The 24982-nt window shown below is 39.7% G+C and overlaps 1 protein-coding gene across 1 annotated transcript in view; it reads right to left on the reverse strand.

Annotated features, from left to right (window-relative positions):
• Positions 1-24982, reverse strand: part of B4GALNT2 (beta-1,4-N-acetyl-galactosaminyltransferase 2) — a 97207-nt gene that overhangs the window by 46576 nt on the left and 25649 nt on the right. Inside the window, exons 2-3 of the mRNA XM_049860505.1 lie at positions 1987-2181; positions 1278-1415 (exon numbers count right to left, since the gene is read on the reverse strand). Of these exons, the coding sequence (XP_049716462.1) occupies positions 1278-1415; positions 1987-2181 (333 nt within the window). The remainder of the gene's footprint in view (positions 1-1277; positions 1416-1986; positions 2182-24982) is intronic.

Genomic DNA, 24982 nt, shown 5'->3' on the forward strand with positions numbered 1-24982 from the left:
ATTACAGAATAGTAAAACAGGTAAGAAAAATAGAGAAAGAGCCATAACTCAATGTGATAAGCTGTCACACCAAGCAGTACCTTGTGCTCTGGCTCTGTGCTCCTATAACCCCCTCTGCCTGCCTCCAGCCAGGATGGTCTCCACTTTTTGCCAGTTTTCTGTTTTCCTTTTGCCACTATTTTATGAAGTCCCTCAAGTGTCTGCCACGAGGAATGTCTGTAGCATAAGTGAATGGTGTGAGAGGAAGCACAGGGGACATGTTTACAAGGAAGATGGCTTCAGTCTCTGCCCTGGGCAGTATGGGGATTGCAGAGGGAAAGGAGTCATGATTGTCTCCACTAGGCAAGGCCTCGGTGTGCAAATTGCAGAGGGGTGTGGTGAAGGAAGAGGGAATAGGAAAGTAGAGAGAAGGCTGAGAGATGGAGAGATTGAGATGGGGGCGGGCAAGGGAGGATTAGGAAGACAATAGGCTGGTGATGGTTAGGGGAGGGGCTTGTCCAGAGGGAGCTGGGGAGAAGGAATTATAAGAAGGAACTGATTACCCACAGGGAGAGCTAAGGAGGTGGAGGTGGTCCTGGTTAGTTCTCACCTACACCCTCCCCTCCTTCACCTGTGGAAATGACCAGCTCTCTTGAGATTATACTTCTCAGTAGGGGTCTGAACAAAACCAAACACAACTAATAGTAATGACTGATGTGAACTGGGTCTCATGCCAGTGAGGAAGTCGTTGGACAAGGAGATGCTCAGCTCCTACCAGTATTTCACAATGTTCCCAATTAGCTGCTAAAGTACACTGACTACCGGCTTTGAGAAAGGCACAGTGTTTGGTACAAAGATACTCTGGTGCAGATCCTACTCCCAATGAGCTTACAGTATGGATTGGCACAGTGGCCACAACAATGTACTTTATCTCACCGAAGCTCTCCCTTGCCCTCACTGGCCCTCTACTTCACCACACATGATGTCCTCCCCTAGCCATTAATCCTCTCAATGAGATTATATTTTTATTATATGTTTATCAACAACATCATCATGATTATCTCGAACATGCTGGCGATTGTGAGGATGATGCAGCACTGGTCAATGTTGCATTCTGTTGTACACAAGGTCGCCGTGCATCAGAGTCAACTGGATGGTAGCTAACAACAAGTAAAGTCCCTAGTACAGTACCTTGCACACGTGTTAATAGAAATCCCTTAGGACCCACACCATCAGGACAGAGTAGAGAGAGCTTTGCTGCTACTTCAGGACCCAAGCACCCCCATAGTCTGCATTACCTCCTCTGAAAGTGTTCATATTCAGCCTGTCTCCTTGCTTTCACCGCTGGGAGGTCACTCTTGCCATAGACATCCTGAAAGTTATAGCCTATCTGCTGTTTCGTGGTTTCACATTTGCACTGATTTTTCGGGAACAACCTAAAACAAGTAAGAGGACTATAAACATAGATTGAACGGGTGGGCTGGTGAGTGAGAGGGAACCTGGGGCCTAACCAGTGTGTTGTTCACCCTGAGGATCCCCGTTTCCACACCTGGGCTGTACTGATTGGGTTGAGACCCTGGAAACCCAGCAGAGGTCCCGCCAAGGGTCCCAGGGAGGCTTGAGGCTGGAGGTAGGACAGGGAATAAAGGTCAAAGACTCTCACTCTCTTGAATTATCCCTCACGCTTGATGTCCTTAAACCTGAAAGCCCACATGAATGTCAGTGGCATCTCTGCTCCACCAGAAGGGGCAGAAAAGGCAGAACTTTTCCTGTAGTTTTGGTCAAACAGGCCCTCCAGAGTTTGAATGAATTTCACTGGGTGCTACTACAGACCAAGCCCTTTCCTGGTCCCTCTAGTGATCACTCTAGTGATCAGCACAGGTTCAGAAATGTAGGCAACCATCTGTAAAATGGGCACAATAGGGCATAGTAAACCTTAGGAAGAACAAGGGAGATGTCAGGCCAAGGTGGAAGAGGGTGGCAGAGAGAGTACACTCAATATCTCACCAAATTCCATCATAGGTAAAGAGGTTCCTGAGACGTTCCTCAGGTAAAAGCTTCAGCATCTGTGCTACTGGAGCCAGACGTGGGAGCTCTGGTTTGAGGCTACTGGACTCTATGTGAAGGAATGTACTCCCAAAGAAAAATAAAACAATTCCAAGTCCAAATATTAAGAGGAACCTCTTGAGGAACCCCAGAAACCTAGAGCAGTGGGAGACAAAAGAACAAGTTACCTTATGATCCTTTTTCTTGATTATGTAATAATGGGCTTGATTATGTAATATATATGGGAATTGTAACTTGATGGAAAATCTAAGTTAAACCTATATCTTATACTATTACCAATATAAATGTCTGATGAATAGAAGAGTTAAATGTAAAGAACCAAGTTGCAACAAAGGAACTCAGAAAAATCAAAAGTAAAAACATAAAAACATCCCCCAAAAATGAAAAAAAAAAAAACAACTAAGGTTTGTAATATTAATATCAGCATAGTTCTAGTCAAGGCAAAAAATTAATATTAAATATGATAAAAGGACCACTTTATAATGATCAAATGCATGATCCACAAAACACATATAGTGGTTATGAACTTTATCCACCAAATAAAAGCATTAAAACACTGAAAGCAAAAAACAGGAGGAAATGAAAGGAGAAAGGACAAGAAATACAATAGTAGTCACAGATTCAAAATGCCTCTTTCAACCCTTGACAGATCAAGTCTCGAAATTATACTATATATTAATCTAATTCATAGTCTGTTAAGGAGCTCAAGAACAATTACAAAAAAAAGAAACTGTCCATATATTAGGACACAAAGAAAACTGTAATAAAATAGAAATCATTCAGTTCATATACTCTGACTGTGCAATTAATATGTAACCTAAAAACAACACCTCCCCAACAGTGTGTAAATTTTACGAAAGCTCTCCAAAGCAACTCTTGAATCAAAACTACATCAGAACAAGAATATAAAGAGAATTAAAACACTATATACCATAACTATGAAACACACTAAGACTATATTGAGAGGGAAGTTTGTAGCTTTAAACACGTATTTTTTTTTCTTTTTTTAATAATTTTTATTGAGCTTTAAGTGAACGTTTACAAATCGAGTCAGTCTGTCACATATAAGCTTATCTACACCTTACTCCATACTCCCACTTACTCTCCCAATGAGTCAGCCCTTCCAGTCTCTCCTTTCGTGACAATTTTGCCAGTTTCTAACGCTCTTTACCCTTCTATCTCCCCTCCAGACAGGAGATGCCAACACAGTCTCAAGTGTCCATCTGATACAAGTAGCTCACTCTTCATCAGCATCTCTCTCCAACGCACTGTCCAGTCCCTTCCATGTCTGATGAGTTGTCTTTGGGAATGGTTCCTGTCCTGGGCCAACAGAAGGTTTGGGGACCACGACCGCTGGGATTCCTCTAGTCTCAGTCAGACCATTAAGTCTGGTCTTTTTATGAGAATTTGGGGTCTGCATCCCACTGATCTCCTGCTCCCTCAGGGGTTCTCTGTTGTGCTCCCTGTCAGGGCAGTCATCGGTTGTGGCCGGGCACCATCTAGTTCTTCTGGTCTCAGGATGATGTAAGTCTCTGGTTCATGTGGCCCTTTCTGTCTCTTGGGCTCGTAGTTATCGTGTGACCTTGGTGTTCTTCATTCTCCTTTGATCCTGGTGGGTTGAGACCAATCGATGCATCTTAGATGGCCGCTTGTTAGCATTTAAGACCCCAGACGCCACATTTCAAAGTGGGATGCAGAATGTTTTCATAATAGAATTATTTTGCCAATTGACTTAGAAGTCCCCTTAAGCCATAGTCCCCAAACCCCCGCCCTTGCTCCGCTGACCTTTGAAGCATTCAGTTTATCCTGGAAACTTGTTTGCTTTTGGTCCAGTCCAGTTGAGCTGACCTTCCATAAACACGTATTTCTAATCACAAAACATATCCAAATAATGTTTGAAAAAGATCAAGAAAATGAATCTAAGAAATGCAGAAACCAGAATTCAGTAACTACTGAAGTGGCAAATGCTGTACAGGTAGCCCCAACTTACAACCTCTTCCAGATAGGAAGAACGGCACTTACGACCATCTCTTTATTTTATTTTATTTTTTCTACCTCCCAATACGACAGCTGTGACTCAGCCTATGGATCAAGGAGCAATTGCCACTTTCAAGGCATACTACCTGTGGACTACGTTTGCTCAGGCAATAGCTGCAACAGATGGAGTTATGATAACATACATGATTTCTGGAAGAATTAATATTCTTCAGTGCGTCTGGAACATTGCATCTTCCTGGGAGAAAGTTATGGAAAAGTGCATACAGGAGATTTAGAAAAAATTGCTGAGTTATGTGAACACACTCCAAGCATTTCATCAGGATAATATGATGAAAGAAATTGGTGGGAAAATCGCCCATGTGGCAACAATGCTGAATTTAGAACTTGGTATCACTCATGCGGAACAGGTCGGTCATAGATCACAAAGAAGGGAAATTGACAGATTAGGACTTAATGGAATTTGAAGAGGAAAGAAATGCTAAAGTAGAAAGAAATAAAGCGGAAGAGGAAGGAGAGAAGTTGTCAAAAAATTTTACAGTGAAAGATTAGCAGGAGTTTTTTCTAAACTAAATCAAGGGCTTCAGTTGCTTGAAAACATGGACCCAAATGTTGATCGCTTTGCTAACGTCAACAGGCAGATTCCAGAAGCAGTGAAATGTTACCTCAAAATATATGGAAAAAAAGAAAGAAAAGGACCATACAGACAGCTTTCAGTAATTTTCTGACTGGATATGCTATCCCCATTCCCAGGGATAATCCAGATGATCCAGAACCTTCCGTCCACAAGTGCAGTTATAAGCACAATTGATAAAATGCCAGCATTGTCCAACTCTACTTAATTGTTGGAGTAAATTTTTATGATTTGTGTATTTTTAATGTATGTATGTATTAAAATATATCTTTAAGTTTATATTGCCACATCAAAGACAAAGATCTTTTATAAAAAAAAAAAAAAGATACTGATAATAGAATGAAAACTAAAAAAAGAGGTATTCGATTTACATTAGAGCCAATTTACAACAGAGTTATCTTGGAACAGAACCCTACTGTAAGTCGGGGACTACCTGTAAATTTTTACAAGAATTAAAAAAATGAACTTAATAATAATGTTGCCGGGAACTTCAGGTTCTGCTCTGGGTGACTTCATCCAGGGCCAAAATGACAGAGACCAAGTTGGGGAGAACGAAACGCAACTTTATATGTGGGCCAAGCAAGGAGACAGTCGGGGCTGCATGCCATCCAAGACTGCCTCCCCGAAGGGTCTTAGGGAAAGGGTTTTATGAGATAAAGGGCGTACATCTGTATCTCATGCTGAGGTTCTATAAATTTTGATTTAAAGGGCCAGGTCAATTTTTATTCTCTGCGTAGGCACACCGGATGGGGAAGGTGGTTTAGTGCTGGTCAGACTTCTTGTTCTCTAATTAGGTCTGTGCTGCCCTTTTTTTTTGTGAGACAGTTTCTATGTTCTTCCAGATGGAACAGAAGGTCACCTAAGGTATTAAGATTGCGTCATGAACTGGTTCAGGCTGGTTACTTTTGTCACCTAGTTCAAGGAAATCTCTCCAAAGAAAACAGCTTCAGAAAACAGGGTGGAGACAGAGTAGGAACTATCTTGTACAAGTAGAAAGTGATGAATTAGGGAAAATGGAATAACTGATAAATCTAAGAGCTAACCAAGTAGACAACCTGTGTAGTTGCCTGCCTGGTTTATAATCTCCTTTCTCTGGGAATTTTCCTCCTGACCCACAGAGGTGGTACCAAGTAACCTAATTTGTATTACCTGACACTCCCTGGCCATGGTTGATTGGATCAACGGTAAACATGGTGTCCAAACTGGGCCAATCGGCCAGAATTTCTTTACCAGGAACTGGGAATTGGGAATCAGAGAGAGCAATCAGTTATCAGATATCTATCAGTTATCTCAGTCCCCTAAGGGGGAGAACAGAAGAAGGAGAAATATACAAAGAGAAGACTAGATTTTGAATATTTGGATGAAAGGGATAGCTTCCTAGAAAAATACACTTGACCTAAACAGGCCCCCAGAAGTGAAAAAACTGAGGCCGTGTACTTCTTTCAAAAATCCCAAATCCATATGTTTCACAAGTAAAACAATTCCAGACTAATCTATGAAAACAGCTTTTCAGTGATACAAATATAGATACTTATGAATAATGATGCAAATATGCTAAATAAATATCAGCAAATAAAAAGCAATGACATGTTAAATGAACAATTTACCATCAACAAGTAGATTGCTTTCTAGAAGTGAAAGGATGATTCAATATTATACAATCTATTTATTTTACCAAGTGACAATTCAGGTCGGAAAAAACACAGTATATTGACAGATGATAAAAATTTATTTAATAAAATTTAACATCTATTTTTAACTCCCTCATTTAAGAAAGGACCTAGAAGAAATGATACCACACTAATAATGAGCATACCTAACACTTGAGTCTTGGTTTCTAAACATTATTCTCCAGTGATCCATGGAGAAATGGCTGGTTCTGGGGCTTGGGGTAAGAAAGTTTAAAGTGAACCTGAGACATCTCATGGTGCCAGAAAACAGGAGTGCTATCAAAGATGACCACCATCATGTCCAAAGAAAGAGAATCAGTATAAAGGAACTTTTACCAGTCATACTTGGGACAAAGGGAGACTCAACAAGAATAACCAATTACAACATGTTGAATAAAATAAAACCCATGGGTCTAATGATACCTGATTTAGGAGATAATATTGGAACCATTATTCCCTGTCCTAGGATGTGACTCAGCTGGAGCTGGACTCACAATGACACATCAACTGGGCCCTGAGATATGAAGACAATAGCTAGGACAATCTTGAAAAACATCTTTTAGGGAACCTTTCACGTAAACTAAAAAAACAGCACAAAAGACCCACATACTTTCCACTCATCTTTTTTCTGTTAGCATTTAGTGAATAGAAGATTTGCTGGACCAATGAAGATCCTCCTGACTGTCGTGTAGTTCCTGAAACCTGTACCAGTGATTGTTCAGAAAGACAATTCAAAATGGAGAATCACAGTGACTTAACAGTTTCCAGCCAATCTGTGAAAAGGTGAGGGTTTCAATGATTTTGCCCATTTGCAATATTAATATATACTGATGATTCTGTAACTTTTCTTGGACTTGGGCAGACATGGCTCTGGCAGCATGCTTGTCTGCTTCCCACTTTTGCCTCTTTGAATATATGCCAAATAAAACCTTTCTTTTTGCTTTGCTAAACTTTGTGATGTTTTTACCCTAGAACATACCCCAAAGGGAAAAAATGCAGAAGGGGTGGAATAGATGGAATAGGACAGAAAATATAGTTTTAGCATTACTTATTTATTTAACTTTTTATTGTTGAAAATTCCAAACATAGACTAGTAAAATGAGCCTCTGTGTATCCATCACCTACCACTTCCCTAAATCATTTTGAAGCAAATGCTGATATCATATCATTTCATCAATAAATATTCAATATATATCTCTGGAAGGTGATGAGGTGGTTTGTACTCAATTTAACTGAGCTGGAACCATGTTTCCTAGAGTTCCCTTCCCTGTATGGTGCTTGGTTAGGGGTGGCAAAAAGAGAAATTTGCATGAGATTTTGGGGGCAGAAGTAAAGCAGCAGTCATGCTGTGAAGGTCGTTCTTAGATAGAGGTCATGAGGGACAGCAGAGGTACTAGCAAGTTCAATCCACTTTGTTCTCTTCTCCACCCCCAGCCCCCACTCTCTGTCCAGGTCTCCTTCCCAACTGCCGGCCCTGCTGACTGACCGACACTCCCAGGCTCACTACCAGAATTTCATCTGTGAGCTGACAGTGCCAGTAGCCATGAAGAACCAACAACCTTCCATAGGTTTGTTTCTCCATCAGCTCCCTTTGGAGTTCCATACCAGCAAATGCGTGCTTCTGGATTCCTGCAAGTTCCAACACATTCTCACCTGAGCTGAGGCTAATGAGTGACTTTTCTCTGATCCTTTCTGGAGCTTTACTTCCCCAGCTTATTCCATAATTGTGTTAATTTCTATAATAAATTTCTTATTCCATAATACTCATAGTAGTTCTGCTTCCTTGATTAAAGCTTAACTTATACAGAGAAGGCTCTTTAAATACACACACACACATAGACAATACCGTTATCACAGCTAAAAAATGAATAATCATTCCTTAATATCATCAAATATGCACAGTGTTTAAATTTCCCCATTTCCTTTTCTTTCTTTTTTTTTTTTTAAGGATGAAATCAGAGTCCAAGTAAGTTCCATACATTGACTGATACGTCCCTTATGTTCCTTTTAATATATAGATTCCCTTGCATCTGTCTTTTATTTTTTCCTGCAATCTATCTGTTGAAGGAACCACGTCATTTTATTCTATAGAGTTTGGATTTTTCACATCTGAATTTTGCTGATTTTAACCACCTAAAGTCGTATTCCTTTGTCCTTTGTATTTTCCATGAATTGACAGATCAAGGGGTTTCATCAGATTCGGATTTGATTTTCTGACAAAACTACATCATAGCTGAAGATATGTGTACCTCACAGGCACATAATATCTCATCATCTCTCTTTTTTGTGATATTAACAGCCATTTGTGATGATTTGTAAAATTGCTGTTATTTGAAGTATGATACTGATTCAGGAATAAGCAGATAGGTGACTGGGACAAATCATAGTCCAAAAAGACTAGCATATATATAGAAATTTTATGTGGAGTTTTCATTACCTTTGTTACATATTTCTGTATTACCTGAATTTTTAAAATGGTATTCAGGAAAAAAAATAGATACATTTAACCTAATTAAGATATAAAAACACTGGCAGAAAATAGACTTTGTACTTCTTCTTAGGCAAGTTCAACCATCTCATCAGACCTATCTCAGCTTGGAGTTGTGATTAGTCAAACGTGGTTCCAGATAGGATAGCATTTTGTGATGTAGTCCTTAACAGAGATTGTGTGGTAGGAAATTACCAATAAAATGCCCAACAGGTGAATTTTTATCAGATAATGAAAAATATTGCATACATGCTAAGTGAGTACTGGTTAAAATTATAATTGTGTGGGTCTGCGATTCAGGCTGAACTATATTTTTTTAAAAATTCAAGAATGGGCCAACAAACAGTTTATAAAGTCACTGACAAATAAGGGAATGAACCACTGAAAAATAAGGAAATGAACCAGTCATCCTTAGCAGCTGATGGCAACATATCCCTTCAGGCCAGATGAAGCTGTTAATCCTGCCAAAACCAAATACACACCAAACCTGTTGCCATGGAGTTGATTCGGACTCATAGCGCACTATACAGGACAGAATAGAACTGCCCCACAGGGTTTTCTAGGCTGTAAATCTTTATAGAAGCAAACTACCATATCTTTCTCTCTCGAAGCTACTGGTGAGTTTTAACTGCCAACCTTTCAGTTAGCAGATGAGCACTTAAACCCTGCCAAGCAAATCTCATATTCCAGATACAGAGCTTTGCATGTGGGCAGAAACTGGAGGGGCAGTCTGAGTCCTGAGTCTGTGGATGATGCTCCGCACTGTCCTGAGGGGCTGTTGTTCCCTATGCAGGATCGTAATATTGATGTCAAGCTGTACCTGTGCACATAATGGCAGCTAGTTAGAAAAAAATTTTTCCTTTTTCATTAGAAAGTAACTCCACAATTTCTGTGTGCTCTATTACTCTAATAGCTTTGTGAACCAAAACACTTTGACATCTTAGAAACAGCAAAAAGGGAAAAGATTAACAGATTTTAATATGCATCGAAAGTTTTTTTAACATCTGTCCAGTGAAAAACAACAACACTGAAATAAAAATGGCAATGTTAGACTACTAACATTCCTAACAAATGTGAGAGCAAAGACTTAATCATCTTAAACTGCTTATGAGGAAAACATAAAAACATTAATAAATAAACTGACAAGGAGTATGAAGAAACAACTGACCCAAGAGTAAATATAAACCAAAACCAAACCCACTGCCGTTGAGTCGATTCCAACTTATAGCGACCCTATAGGACAGAGTAGAACTGCCCCCAACGAGTTTCCACGGAGTGCCTGGTGGATTTGAACTGCTGACCTCTTAGTTAGTAGCTGTAGCACTTAACCACTCCGCCACCAGGGTTTCCAGAGTAGATATAGGTAGCAGGCAAACACACAGGAAAACATTTATACTCATTTGTGAATTAAAAATATTAAAATTAAAAATAACTTTGAGGTTATTTTATGCCTATTAAAGTAGTATTTTATGCCTATTAAGGTGAGATGAGATTGTGGGCAAAAGTGGTACATACACACTACTTTTGGGTATTTTAGTTAGGAATTTTTGGTTGCAAGTAACAGAAACTCATGCAAATTACATGCATAAAAACCATGAATTATTATGTAATAACTAGAATTATTTCACAACACTGAGTACAAATAATATGCCCTTTATTTCCTTGAACTAAATTAAAATTGACTCAGGCCCATCCTTACTGTGATTGTTGGAAAGTCCAAAAAACAGCCACTTGGGGCTTTCATCTCTTACACTGGCTCACTTTAGAGCCTTAATGGCAAAAAAGACTCCTGCCTCCAATAATTGTGGACTAGGCAATTCAGACCAACCTTCCCACTGATGACAGCTAGAAAAGCTAGACCCCAAAAAAATCTGCTCGAAAGCAGCAAGGGACTACCAAGATAGTGAAGAATTACTGGGCTAGGATCTAAGGGATAAGGCAGTCTACTTTTCCTCTGGATGAGTTTGATAATTCCTGAGGGGGCAACTGAGAGGGTGAGCATGCTTTTCTCAGCCTCTTGGGGCTGAGAGAATAGAAATTGGAGTCCAAAGTCCACAACTGAGTGGCGGCGGGGGGGGGGGGGGGGGGGGCGGGGAGGGGGCGGGGAATGTCCCCTGGTGAATCTCCCTTGCTTTGCATTGGGATTCCAAAGGGCTACACCTAGGAGAAGGAGTAAATCAGAATTAGACAAGCACTCCAAGTTATGGTCACTCACTTCAGATAATCTCTTAAAACTGATTCCACATTGCTAGTGCTCCCAGTGCCTAGAAAAACCAAACATAAATCCTCTCAGGAAGAAGATACCCTAGACCTCAGATTATTTCTACAAACTATTTCATAAATATAATGTTTGGCCCATGTGGAGATAAGCTAACATTTTAAAAATGAGGAAAATAAAGCAATAAAAATGGATGCATAGAGCTTCAGGTATTAGACTATCAGACATATAACGAAAAGTAAATACCCTAATTGTGCTAAGGAACTATTTGATGTGATGAAAATTTTAACTCACAACTAGCAAATATAAAAACAACCAAACAGAAATTTTAGAACTAAAAAATATGATAACAATATTGAAAGATCAGTGGATAAATTTAACAGCCAAATAGATGTGGCTGAAAGACAGGTCCAAAGATAACATCCAAAATGAAGGATGGAGGGGGAAACAATTAAGAACGTATTAAAAAGAGGTAAGAGACAGTGAGTAGTGGAGCTACAGTGAGTACTTGGAGAACTGGAGGAGAGAGCGGGACGGAAGCTACACCTGATGGAAAAACAAATGATTGACAACTTTCAAAACTAATGAAAGACATCAACCCATGGTTTCAAGATACTCTATAAACCACAGCAGGAAAAGTAAATAAGTCCACACCAAAAAAAAAAAAACAGCAAAAATGCTGAAAATTAAAGACAAAGAAGCCATATTAAAATCAGCCAGAAAAGAAAAGATAACCTTCAAAAGAGATTGACAGCTAATGTTTCCACAGAATATATGGGAAGCCTGAACACACTAAAATGATATCTCTTATACCAGCAAAAATATTCTGGAATGAAGGTAAAATAAAGACAAAAAACATTTGAGGAAATTCGTCACCAGGACACTTGCATTAATGAGCTACTAAAGTATATTTTTCAGGCACAAGGTAAATTACCTCAGAAGAAGGGCATAAGGAAAGAATGAAGAGCAATAAAAATGGCAAATAAGTGAGTAGATCTAAATAAATATTCTCCGTAAAAAACAGTAATGCTGTCATGCTTTGTTTAAAATAACACAGCACTAAATAGGGCAAAAGTGTTCTAAGGTCTTTGCATTGTCCAGGAAAAAGGTTAAAAATTATAAGTAATTTTAGAATTTGATAAGTCAAGAATGTATGTTATAATAAAGTGTAACTACTACAGAAATAGTAAAAATAGAGAATAGCTTTCAGGCTAATAGACAGGGACATGGAAGAGTAAGAAATACACAATCAACAGTAAAAGTACAAGAAAGGAGAGAAAGAAGAATATAAAGCAGGCAGAACAAATACAAAGTACTCAATAAGATGTTACATTTAAACCAACTATATCAATAATCGTATAATCGTAAATGTAAGTGGGCTAAATGCTACAATAAAAGACAAAGATAGATTGGATGGGAAAAGGAAACCCAATTATATGCTGTTTGCAAGAGATACATCTAAAACATGTCCTTGTCATTAGTTGTTGTCAGTTGATTTCAACTCATAGTGAGCCTATCTAAAACATAAAGCTATAGAAAGACTGAGAGAAAAAATAAATATAACCGAGATAAAATTGGCATTTCTGTATTAATATCAACGAAGTAGACTTTTACGCAAAAAGCCAAAATCATAAATAAAGAGGAATACTTCAAAGCTGTAAAAGATTCAGTTCACAAAACGATATAACAATTCTTTATTCCAGTAACATAGCCTCAAAACATATAAAGGAAACTATTGAAATTAGTACGAGAAAGAAATCCACAATCCTAGTGAGAGATTTTAACATACTACTTTCAGTAACTGACAGAGCAAGCAAAATAAAAACGAGTAAGCATTTCAATTATTTGAACCACGCAATCACCAAGCTTGATATAATGGACATATACAGAACACTGTGTGCGGTAACTACAGAATACACTTCTGAAAAGCTTCCAAAGGGACTTGTGGGCATGGGATGTGTAAAAGTAGTGAAAATAAAACACACCCTGACAAACTAGTTTCATCTCTGAGATTAACTCACAGTTCCAGAACTTTTTACCAGTCCTCAGGTTAATGGGCAGTAGAGAGTGGTTAAATTCTCCAAATTCCATATCAAGCTCCCAATAGAAAATCTACTTGGACAACCCTGGTAAAGAATCCATTACTGATTCAATCAGCTATGGTCAGCAGTCATGGATAAGTGAAAGAAGCAGCAGCTCTCAGGGAAAGAAGGTCACATGCTGGACAGAATCCTGCCACCATTACAGAAGTGTCTTGGCAGGTAAACAAGAAAGTAGAATGGCAATTCCAGCAAAAACCATGAAGATGGTTGTAAATGCAGCCCTAGCAACTTCAATAAAAGAAATAAAATACTGCAGGCATGAAGACATTCACTGCAACCTTAGCAACCTGGAACACAACTGAAATGTTTAACAATAGAGGGACTACTTTAGGAAAATTTTATGAATCAACATGATGGTATATTTTACAGCTATTAAAAATAAATTGTGCATCTGTAAGTTTGTCATATGTGGGGGATTGCATGTTGTTGTGATGCTGGAAGCTATGCCACCTGTATCAAAAAACCAGGAGGGTCACTCATGGTGGACAGGTTTCAGCTGAGCTTCCAGACAAAGACAGACTAGGAAGAAAGACCTGGCAGTCTACTTCTGAAAAGAATTAGCCAGCAGAACGCTGTCTGATATAGTGCCAGAAGATGAGCTCCCCAGGTTGGAAGGCACTCAAAACACAACTGAGGAAGTGCTGCCTCCTCAAAGTAGAGTCAACCTTAATGATGTGGATGGAGTCAAGTTTTCAGGACCTTCATTTCCTGATGTGGAACAACTCAAAATGAGAAGAAACAGGTGCAAACATCCATTAATAATTGGAACGTGGAATGTATGAAGTATGAATCTAGGAAAATTGGGAATCATCAAAAATGAAATGGAACACATGAACATTGACATCCTAGGCATTAGTGAGCTGAAATGGACTGGCACTGGCCATTTGGAGTCAGATAATCATATGGTTTACTCTGCTGGGAATGACAAATTGAAGAGGAATGGTGTTGCATTATTGCCAAAAAGAACATTTCAAGATCTATCCTGAAGTAAAACACTGTCAGTGATAGGATAAGATCCATATGCCTACAAGGAAGATTCAAATTTTATTCAAATTTACATACCAACCACTGAGGCCAAAAATGAAGAAACTGAAGATTTTCACCAACTTCTGCAGTCTGAAATTGATCGAACATGCGATCAGGATGCACTGATAATTACTGGTGATTGGAATGAGAAAGTTGGAAACAAAGAAGGAAAATATGGCCTTGGTAATAGAAACGATGGCAGAGATGGCATGATAAAATTTTGCAAGATGAACAACCTCTTCATTGCAAATGCCTTTTCTCACCATTATAAACAGTGACTATACACATAGACCTCGCCAGGTGGAACAAGCAGGAATCAAATCGACTACATCTGTGGAAAGAGATGAGGGGAAAGCTCAGTATCGTCGGTCAGAACAAAGCCAGGGGTCAACTGTGAAACAGACCACCAATTACTCAAATGCAAGTTCAAGTGAAAAATTGAAGAAAATTAGAACCAGTCCATGAGAGCCAAAGTAGGACCTTGAGAATATGCCATCTAAATTTAGAGAACATTTCAAAAATAGATTTGATGCATTGAATGTAATGACCAAAGACCAGAAGAGTTGTAGAATGATATCTTAGTCATCTAGTGCTGCTATAACAGAAATATCACAAGTAGATGGCTTTAACAAAGAGAAGTTTATTCTCTCACAACCCAGTAGGCTAGAAGTCTGAATTCAGGGCACCAGCTCCATGGGAAGGCTTTCTCTCACTGTAGGCTCTGGAGGAAGGTCGTTGCCATCAGTCCTCCCTTGGTCTGGGAGCATCTCAGCACAGGAACCTCAGGTCCACAGGATGCACACTCTGCTCCCGTTGTTGCTTTTTTGGTGGTATGAGGTTCCCATGTCTCTCTGCTCATTTCTCTCTTTTATATCTCAAAAGAGATTGGCTTAAGACACTACTTAATCTTGTAGGCCTCATCAGTATAACTGCCAGTAATCCATCTTATTACATCATAGTGATAGGATTTACAACACATAGGGAAATCGCATCAGAAGATAAAATTGTAGACAATCATACAATCATATGAGGCAGTCATAACCTAGCCACGTTGACAGATGTTTTGGGGGGATACAATTCAATCCATGACGAAGGACATCATATATGAAGAAAGCAAGAGGTCATTAAAAAGACAGGAAATAGGACTTCCAGTCAACATGGCAGCACAGACAAAAGCACCACGCTGTCCCACCACAGCAAAGACCTGAAAAACTGAGAAACTCAGAGACAAATGTTGCCCCTGGAAGCCAAAGTGTCAAATGAAGAGATAAAGAACTCAGCCAAGCACGGGATGGAATAAGAAACCAACAGAGACAGAGAGCTAGGAGGGATATGTGTGGAGGTTCCCCATCAGCTAACACAGAACGGATCCACCATCTTGGACTCCTGTCAGATATCGATGGACAGGGAGCATGGGAAAGCAGCTTCACAGAGCTCCCAGCAAGAGACAGAGCACCCGGTAACCAGCGATACACGTTCCCACCCCCCATCCTTTCCCCGCTGCTCTACCTCCATGTTTCCTGGCTGGCAGCTATGGCTCCGCAGGCTGGAAGTGCAGTGTCTGGGTGGCTTGGATTCACCTTGCCCACATCGGAGATCGGTGGACAGGGAATATGGAAAAGTAGCTTCACGAGGTTCCCAGCAGGAGACAGGAGAACCAAGAAGCAGGGATATACACTTTCCTAACCCCACACTAACCCCACCCTTCTTCCTCCACCCCCTCAGCCTCCTCTTCTTCCCACTGGCCACAGTCTCTTGGCCCATGTGACTGCTTGGATTCGCCCCACTCACATGGGCTGGCTACCTGAGTGCCATTTGTCTGTTACTGATGTTGCTTTTTTCCATTTCTTTTGGTTTCTTCCGTGCCTCCCAATGCCTCCTCCCCCTTCTCTCAAACATCTGGCTTACTGTGCCATCTTTGCTTCTTGAAAAGCTGTGAAGCACCACTCGACTGGGGAACCACTCCCCCGGCCTGTGACACCACACTGGTGGGATCCCCAGGGCTTTTCAATTATTTATTTTTGCTTTCTTTTGTTTTGCTTTATTTGCTTTTTTCTTTTCTTTTCTTTTGTGGGTTGGGAGCCCCTTCTAGCTGGGCTGCACTGCATGGCTAAGGAGCCACTTCCCCAGCTGGTGGAACTCCTGGGCGCATTTTCTTTTTCTTTCTTTTTCTCTTTTTTTCTTTTCTTTCTTCATTTCTCTGTTCCTTTCTCTCTATACTTACCTTCTTTTCCTGTCTCCTGAATACCTGGCACTGTGACATCTGTACCCCCTCTAGCCAAGCTATACTGAGCAGCATGGTAGCCACTCCCTGGTCTTTGCAGCCATACTGGTGGGACTCCTAGGGGCTTTTCTTTTGTTTTTTCTTTCTTCAAATTTTACCCAGCTATCTTTTTATTTCTTTTTCCCTTTTTGTTTTTCTCCATTTCTTGGTTTCTCATCTCTCCATTCCAACAACAAGCTCCTTTAGCACACTTTTTTTCTTTTTGGTTTGTTTGTTTTTGGCTCCTCTCTCTCTCTCTGCTGTCTCCTTTTTCTCATACCCATATTAGCTCCACACATTGCAATCTCCCCCCTCCTTCCTACTTAGTGCACTGTGTGCTGAATATTACAACCCCAAACAGCACAGACACGGCCTACCAGAACCTTCCCAGCACTGATTCCCAGCCTGCCCTGTCAGCCCTAGTATGTGACACAAACAACCCTTCCCAGCTCCTCTCCTTCAGCTGGATCTGCCCTGCTTCACCACAGCTGAACGACTGGCCCTGCCCATTGGACAAGGAGGTGAAAAGTATCATGACCACAGATGAGCAAACAACAAAGAATGCACAGCCCACCAGCTCAGACATAACTAAATAAAACACAAATTAGAACAAAACAAACAGATCTACAATCAATAAACAAATAAATTAATTACTGAATGTCCCTAAGGCAGCAGACAATATCAAAACATATTTAAAAAAAAAAGAAAAAAAAAAAAAAGGACAGGATGGTTCCAGTAGCTGTCCAAAATAAAACACCTGATGACTTTCCAGTAGAAGAAAATGCACTAGAACTACCTGACAGGGAATTCAAATCTCTAATATTCAGAGCAATCCAAGAGTTGAAGCAAAAAGCAGACAAAAATGTGGAAAAAATAGACAACCTCACAGAAAAGGCAGACAAATTCAAGGAAAATACAGGCCAAAAAAATGGAAGAATTCAGGAAAATAATACAGGAACAAAATGCCAAAATAAATTCACAACTAGAAATCATACAAAAACAACAATTGGGAATCCTAAAGGTAAACAACAAGATTTCAGAAATGGACAGTGTCATAGAAGGGCCGAGGAGAAGGTTTGAAATGATGGAAGACAGGATCAGCAAAATTGAATACAAACACTTGGCTACAACTCTGTTTGAGGGAAAATCAGACAAAAAAAAAAGGAAAATGAAGAAACCCTGAGAGTTATGTGGGATACAATCAAAAGCAAAAATTTGTGAGTGATCGAAGTTCCAGAACAGGGGGAGAAAACAGAAAACAGAGAGGATCATTGAAGAATTGCTGACAGAAAACTTCCCTAATATCATGAATGATGAAAAGCTGACCATCCAAGAAGCTCAGCAAATCCCATATAGGATATGCCCCAAAAGAAAATCATCAAGGCATATCATAATCACACTCACCAAAACCAAAGACAAAGAAAAAATCCTGTGAGCAGCTTGAGAAAAACAAAGTCACATACAGAGGAGAAGCAATAAGACTAAGCTCTGATTATTCCGCAGAAACCATGTAGGCAAGAAGGCGGTGGGATGCCATATATAAAACCTTGAAAGAGTTGAGCCATATATAAAACCTTGAAAGAAAAAAATTGCCAACCAAGAATACTATATCCTTCAAAACTTTCATTCAAATATGATGGTGAAATTAGGACATTTACAGATAAACAGAAATTAAGGGGATATGTAAAAACCAAACCAAACTTACGAGAATTATTAAAGGGAATCCTTTTTCAGTCTGAGAACAAACAACATCGGACCACAGCCTGAATCTAGGGCACAAGATTGTACTAGCCAAATACCAACCTAGGAAATTAACCCTCAAGGACTATCCAAAACCAAAAGAATTACAACAAGGAACCAGAGAGGTTAATGTGTAAATGACAACAATGTCAGAACAATAAAAGAGGGAATAAATGGTGTGGGTGTAGAACTTTCTAATGGAGAGGAAGGCAAGGCGATACCAAGTAATAATAGACTGGTTCAAACCTAGGAACATAAGGGTAAATTTCAAGGTAACCACAAAGAAAGTTAACAAACTCACACCTATCAATAATTACCCTGAATGTAAATGGCCTAAATGTACCTATAAAGAGGCTGAGAGTGGCAGAATGGATTAAAAAAAAACAGGATCCATCAATATGCTGTCTACAAGAGACACAGCTTAGAAATAAAGATGTAAATTTATTAAAAACAAAAGGATGGAAAAAATATATCAAGCAAACAGCTACCACAAAAGAGCAGAAGTGGCAAATATAATCTCAGATAAAATAGACTTTAAAAGAAAATCCACCATAAAAGACAAAGAAAGGCACTATATGATTAAAGGCACGATCATGAAGACTTAACCATAATAAACATCTATGCACCCAATGTGACAGTGTTCCAAAGTACATAAAACAAACTCTAACAGCACTGAAAACAGAAGTTGACAGTTCCACAGTAATAGGAGACTTCAACACACCGCTCTCGGTAAAGGACAGAACATCTAGAAAGAAACTCAACAAAGATACAGAATAGCTAAAGGGCACAATCAGCCAACTTGACCTCATAGTCATATATAGAACACTCTACCCAACAGCTGCAAAGTACACATTCTTTTCCAATGCACACAGAACGTTCTCCAGAATAGACCACATCTTAGGCCAGAGAGCAACCCTCAACAAAATCCAAAACATTGAGATAATACAAAGTATCTTCTCTGACCACGATACCATCAAAGTAGAAATTAACAACAGGAAGAGCAAGGAAAAAAATAATAAATTACATGGAAACTGAATAACACCCAGCTTAAAAACCACTGGATATAGAAGATATCAGAGATGGAATCAAAATTTCTTACCATCAAAGAAGAATGAAAACACATCATACCGAAACCTTTGGGACACAGAAAAGACAGTGCTCAGAGGTCAATTTATAGCAATAGATGCACACATCAAAAAAGAAGGGACAAAATCAAAACATCAGCTACACAACTCCAACAACAAAAAAAAGAGAACAGCAAAAGAAGCCCACAGCCACCAGAAGAAAGGAAATAATAAAGATCAGAGCAGAAATAAATGAAATAGAGAATAGAAAAACAATAGAAAGAATCAACAAAACCAAAAGCTGGTTCTTTGAAAGGATCAACAAAATCGACACACCACTGACCAAACTGACAAAAGAAAAAGACGAGAGGACGCAAATAATCCAAATAAGAAATGAAATGGGGGACATTACAACAGACCCAACTGAAATAGAAAGGATCATAACAGAGTATTATGAAAAACTATATTCCACCAAATTTGAAATCCTAGAGGAAATGAACACATTTCTAGAAAACACATTACCTACCCAAACTAGCACAAAATTATGTTGAAAATCTGAACAGGCCCATAACAGAAGAGATTGAAAAGGTTAAAAAAAAAAAAAAAACTCCCAACAACAACAACAACAAAAAAGCCCTGGCCCAGATGGTTTCACTGGAGAATTCTACCAAACATTCAGAGAAGAGCTTACACCAATATTACTCAAACTATTTCAGAACATAGAAAAGGAAGTGATACTTCCGAATTCATTCTATGAAGCCAGCATAACCCTGATACCAAAACCTGGCAAAGACACCACAAAAAAAGAAAATTATAGACTGATGTCTCTCATGAATATAGACACAAAAATTCTCAACAAAATTCTAGCCAATCGAATTCAGCATCATATCTAAAAAAAAAGTACACCATGACTGTCATGGATTGAATCATGTCCCCCAAAAATATATGTCAACTTGGTTAGGCCATGATTCTCAGCATTGTGTGGTTGTCCTCCATTTTCTGATTGTAATTTTATGTTAAAGAGGATTAGGATGGAATTGTAACACCCTTACCCAGGTCACGTCCCTGATCCAATGTAAAGGGAGTTTCTTTGGGGTGTGGCTTGCACCACATTTTATCTCTCAAGAGATAAAAAAGAAAAGGAAGCAAGCAGAGAGGGGGGCCCTCATACCACCAAGAAAGCAGTGCTGGGAGCAGAGCGTGTCCTTTGGACCCGGGGTCCCTGGTCAGAGAAGCTCCTCGACTAGGGGAAGATTGAGGACAAGGACCTTCCTCCAGACCCGACAGAGAGAAAGAAAGCCTCCCCTGGAGCTGATATCCTGAATTTGGACTTGTAGCCTATTAGACAATAAGAAAATAAATTTCTCTTTGTTAAAGGCATCCACTTGCAGTATTTCTGTTATAGCAGCACTAGATGACTAAGACAACCACCAAGGAGGATTCATACCAGGTGTGCAAGGATGGCTCAACATTCGAAAACCAATCAAGGTAATCCACCACATAAATAAAAGGAAAGAAAAGAATCGCATGATCATCTCAATCAATGCAGAAAAGAGATTTGACAAAGTCCAACATATTCCTGATAAAAACTCTTAATAAAATAGGTATAGAGGGGAAATTTCTCAACATAATAAAGGGCATCTATGCAAAACCATCTGCCAACATCATTCTTAATGGAGAGAGGCTGAAAACACTCCCCTTGAGAACAGGAACAAGACAAGGATGCCCTTTATCAACACTCCTATTTAACATTGTGCTGGAAGTTCTAGCTAGAGCAACGAGGCAAGAAAAAGAAATAAAGGGCATCCAAATTGGTAATGAAGAAGTTAAACTGTCCCTGTTTGTGTATAATATGATACTATACATAGACAATCCAAAAGACTCCATGAGAAAACTACTGGAACTAATAGAAAGATTCAGCAGAGTAGCAGGATACAAGATATACATACAAAAATCAGTTGGATTCCTATACATCAATAAAGAGAACGATGAAAAGGAAATCAGGAGAACAGTACCATTTATAATAGTCCCTACAAAAAAAAAAAACAAAAACACTTGGGAATAAATCTAACCAGGGATGTAAAAGACCTATACAAAGCACTACTGCAAGAAACCAAAAGAGATCTACATAAATGGAAAAACATAGCATGTTCATGATAGACTCAACATTGTGACAATGACAATTCTACCCAAAGCAATTTACAAATACAATGCAATCCCGATCCAAATACCAACAACATTCTTTAAAGAGATGGAAAAACTTATCATTAACTTTATATGGAAAGGGAAGAAGCCCCGAATAAGTAAAGCACTATTGAAGAAGAGTAAAGTAGGAGGACTCGCACTACCTGACCTCAGAACCTACTATACAGCTATGGTAGTCAAAGCAGCCTGGTACTGGTACAACGACAGATACATTGATCAATGGAACAGAATTCAGAACCCAGATGTAAATCCATCCACCTATGGTCACCTGATCTTCCACAAGGGCCCAAAATCCATCAAATAGGGAAAAGACAGTCTTTTTAACAAATGGTGCTAGCAAAACTGGGTGTCCATCTGCAAAAAAATGAAACAGGACCCATAACTCACACCATATACAAAAGCTAATTCAAAATGGATCAAAAACCTAAATATAAAGCCAAAAACTATAAAGTTCATAGAAGAAAAAATAGGATCAACACTAGAGGCCCTAATACACGGCATTAACAAGATACAAACCACAACCCACAGCACACAAACTCTAGAAGAGAAGCTAGATAACTGGGATAATCTAAAAATTAAACACTTATGCTCATCAAAAGACTTCACCAAAAGAGTAAAAAGAGAACCTAAAGACTGGGGAAAAAAATTTGACTATTACAAATCAGACAAAGGTCTAATCTCTAAAATCTGAGAGAAAATCTAACACCTCTACAACAAAAAGACAACCCAATTAAAAAATGGGCAAAGGAAATGAACAGACACTTCACCAAAGAAGACATTTAAGTGGCCAACAGACACATGAGGAAATGCTTGAGATCACTAGCCATTAATCAAAACCACAGTGAGGTACCATCTCACGCCCTGCATTACTGGTACGAATCAAAAAAACAGGAAATAACAAATGCTGAGGAGGCTACTAAGAGATCAGCACTCTTATGCACTGTTGGTGGGAATACAAAATGATACAACCATTTTGGAAAACAATATGATGCTTCCTTAGAAAGGTAAAAATAGAAATACCATATGATCCAGCAATCCCATTCCTTGGAATATATCCTAGAAAAATAAGAGTCATCACACGAATAGACATATGCACACCCATGTTCATTGCAGCATTGTTCACAATAGCAAAAAGATGGAACCAACCTAGATGCCCATCAACAGATGAATGGATAAACAAATTGTGGTACATACACACAATGGAGCATTTCACAACGTTAAAGAAAAACGACGAATCTGTGAAGCATCTCATAACATGGATGAATCCAGAGGACATTATGCTGGGTGAAATGAGTCAATCACAAAAGGACAAATATTGTATGAAACCACCACTCATGAAAAGGTTTACACACAGAAAGAAACAATCTTTGATGGTTACAAGGGAGGGGATGGGTGGGGATGGAAAAACAATAAATAGACAATAGGTAAGTGATAACTTTGGTGAAGGGTAAGACAGTACACAATACTGGCGAAGCCAGCACAACTTGTACGAGGCAAGGTCAGGGAAGCTCCATAGATACATCCAAACTCCCTGAGGGACTGAACTGCTGAGCCGAGGGCTGTGGGGACCATGGTCTCAGGAAACATCTACCTCAACTGACATAACATAGTTTATAAAGAAAATGTTCTACATTCTACTGTGATGAGTAGCATCTGGGGTCTTAAAAGCCTGTGAGCGGCCATAAAGGATACTCCACTGGTCTTACCCCTTCGGGAGCAAGGAAGACACAAGAGAAAGATTGTCCAAAGGACTAATGGACCACATCTACCACAGCCTCCACCAGACTGAGTCCAGTCCTACTAGATGGTGCCTGGCTACCACAACAAAATGCTGTGACATGGATCACAATAGAGGGTCCCAGGCAGAGCTGGGGAAAAAAACGTAGAACAAAATTCTAACTCAGGAAGAAAGACCAGACTTGCTGGCCTGACAGAGACTGGAGACTCCCTGATAGTGTGGCCCCCAGACACCCTATCAGCTCAGTAATGAAGTCACTCCTGAGGTTCGCCCTTCAGCCAAAGATTGGACAGGCCCATAAAACAAAATTAGACTAAAGGAGCACACTAGCCCAGGGGCAAGGACTAGAAGGCAGGAGGGGACAGGAAAGCTGGTAATAGGGAACCTAAGGTTGAGAAGGGAGAATGTTGATATGTCATGGGGTTGTTAACCAATGCCATAAAACAACGTGTACTAACTGTTTAATGAGAAACTACTTTGTTCTGTAATCTTTCATCTAAAGTACAACAACAAAAAAAGACAGGAAATAAAGAAAAGACTAAAATCAATGTCAGAAGAGACTCCGAAACTTGCTCTTAAAATGATGAAGTCAAAGAGCTGAACTCGTATGCATGCAAAAGCTGGACAACGAATAAGGAAGACTAAAGAAGAACTGATGCCTTTGAATTGTGGCGTTAGTGAAGAATAGTGAATATACCACGGACTGTCAAAAGAACAAACAAATCTGTCTTGGAAGAAGTACAGTCAGAACGCTCCTTAGAAGCAAGGACGGCGAGACTTTGTCTCACATACTTTGGACATGTTATCAGGAGGGATCAGTCCCTGGAGAAGGACATCATGCTTGGTAAAGTAGAGGGTCAGAAAAAAAGAGGAAGACCCTCAATGACATGGATTGACATAATGGCCACAACAATGGGCTCAAGCATAACGTTTATGAGGATGATGCAGGACTGGGCAGAGTTTCATTCTGTTGTACATAGGGTCTCTATGAGTTGGAACGACGGCACCTAACAATAACAAAAATAAATTATACAAAACATTATGTTGAATGTTTTGCTGTATATATTCTCAACAACAAAATAAATAAAACTTAGAAAAATAAATAAATTATACAGAGGAAGAAAAAGACCCAGGAATCAGAGAAGGAAATGGACTGCAGGTTTAAATTGCCTCCATAAACTACGTCCATTACCATGAGACTAGGAGAAACGGATGCTGCCTGACTGCCATTGCTGGACGCTTTGATCAGGAACCCAAAAGATGGCTCTTCAGGCCAACGTGGCATCATAGACAGAAGCACCACGCCATCCCTCCACAGCAAAGACCCAAAAAACTAAGTAAAACAGAGACAATAGTCATTCCTGGAACCTGAAGTGTCAAATGAAGAGATAAAGAACTCAGTCAAGTACCAAACGGAATAAGAAACTGACAGATGACAGAGAGCGATGAGAGATACGTGCTGAAGGACCCATCAGCTAACACAGCATGGATCCGCCATCTTGGGCTCCTGTTGGGGATCCGTCAACAAGGAGCAAGGGAAAGCAGCTTTGCATAACTCCCAGAAGGAGACAGAGCATCGGTAAGCAGCGATACACGCTTTCACACACACACACACCCATTCTCTCCCCACTGCTCTATCTCCAAGCTTGCTGGCTGGCTGCAGTGGCTTGGCCGGCCAGGAAGTGCAGCTTCTGTGCCGCCTGGATTCGACCCACCCATGTCAGAGATCGGCGGACAGGGAGTATGGGAAAGCAGCTTCACGAAGTTCCCAGCAGGAGACAGAGCACCCGATA

This window comes from Elephas maximus, chromosome 19 (genome assembly GCF_024166365.1).
Source record: "Elephas maximus indicus isolate mEleMax1 chromosome 19, mEleMax1 primary haplotype, whole genome shotgun sequence".
In the NCBI taxonomy this organism is placed as follows: domain Eukaryota; kingdom Metazoa; phylum Chordata; class Mammalia; order Proboscidea; family Elephantidae; genus Elephas; species Elephas maximus.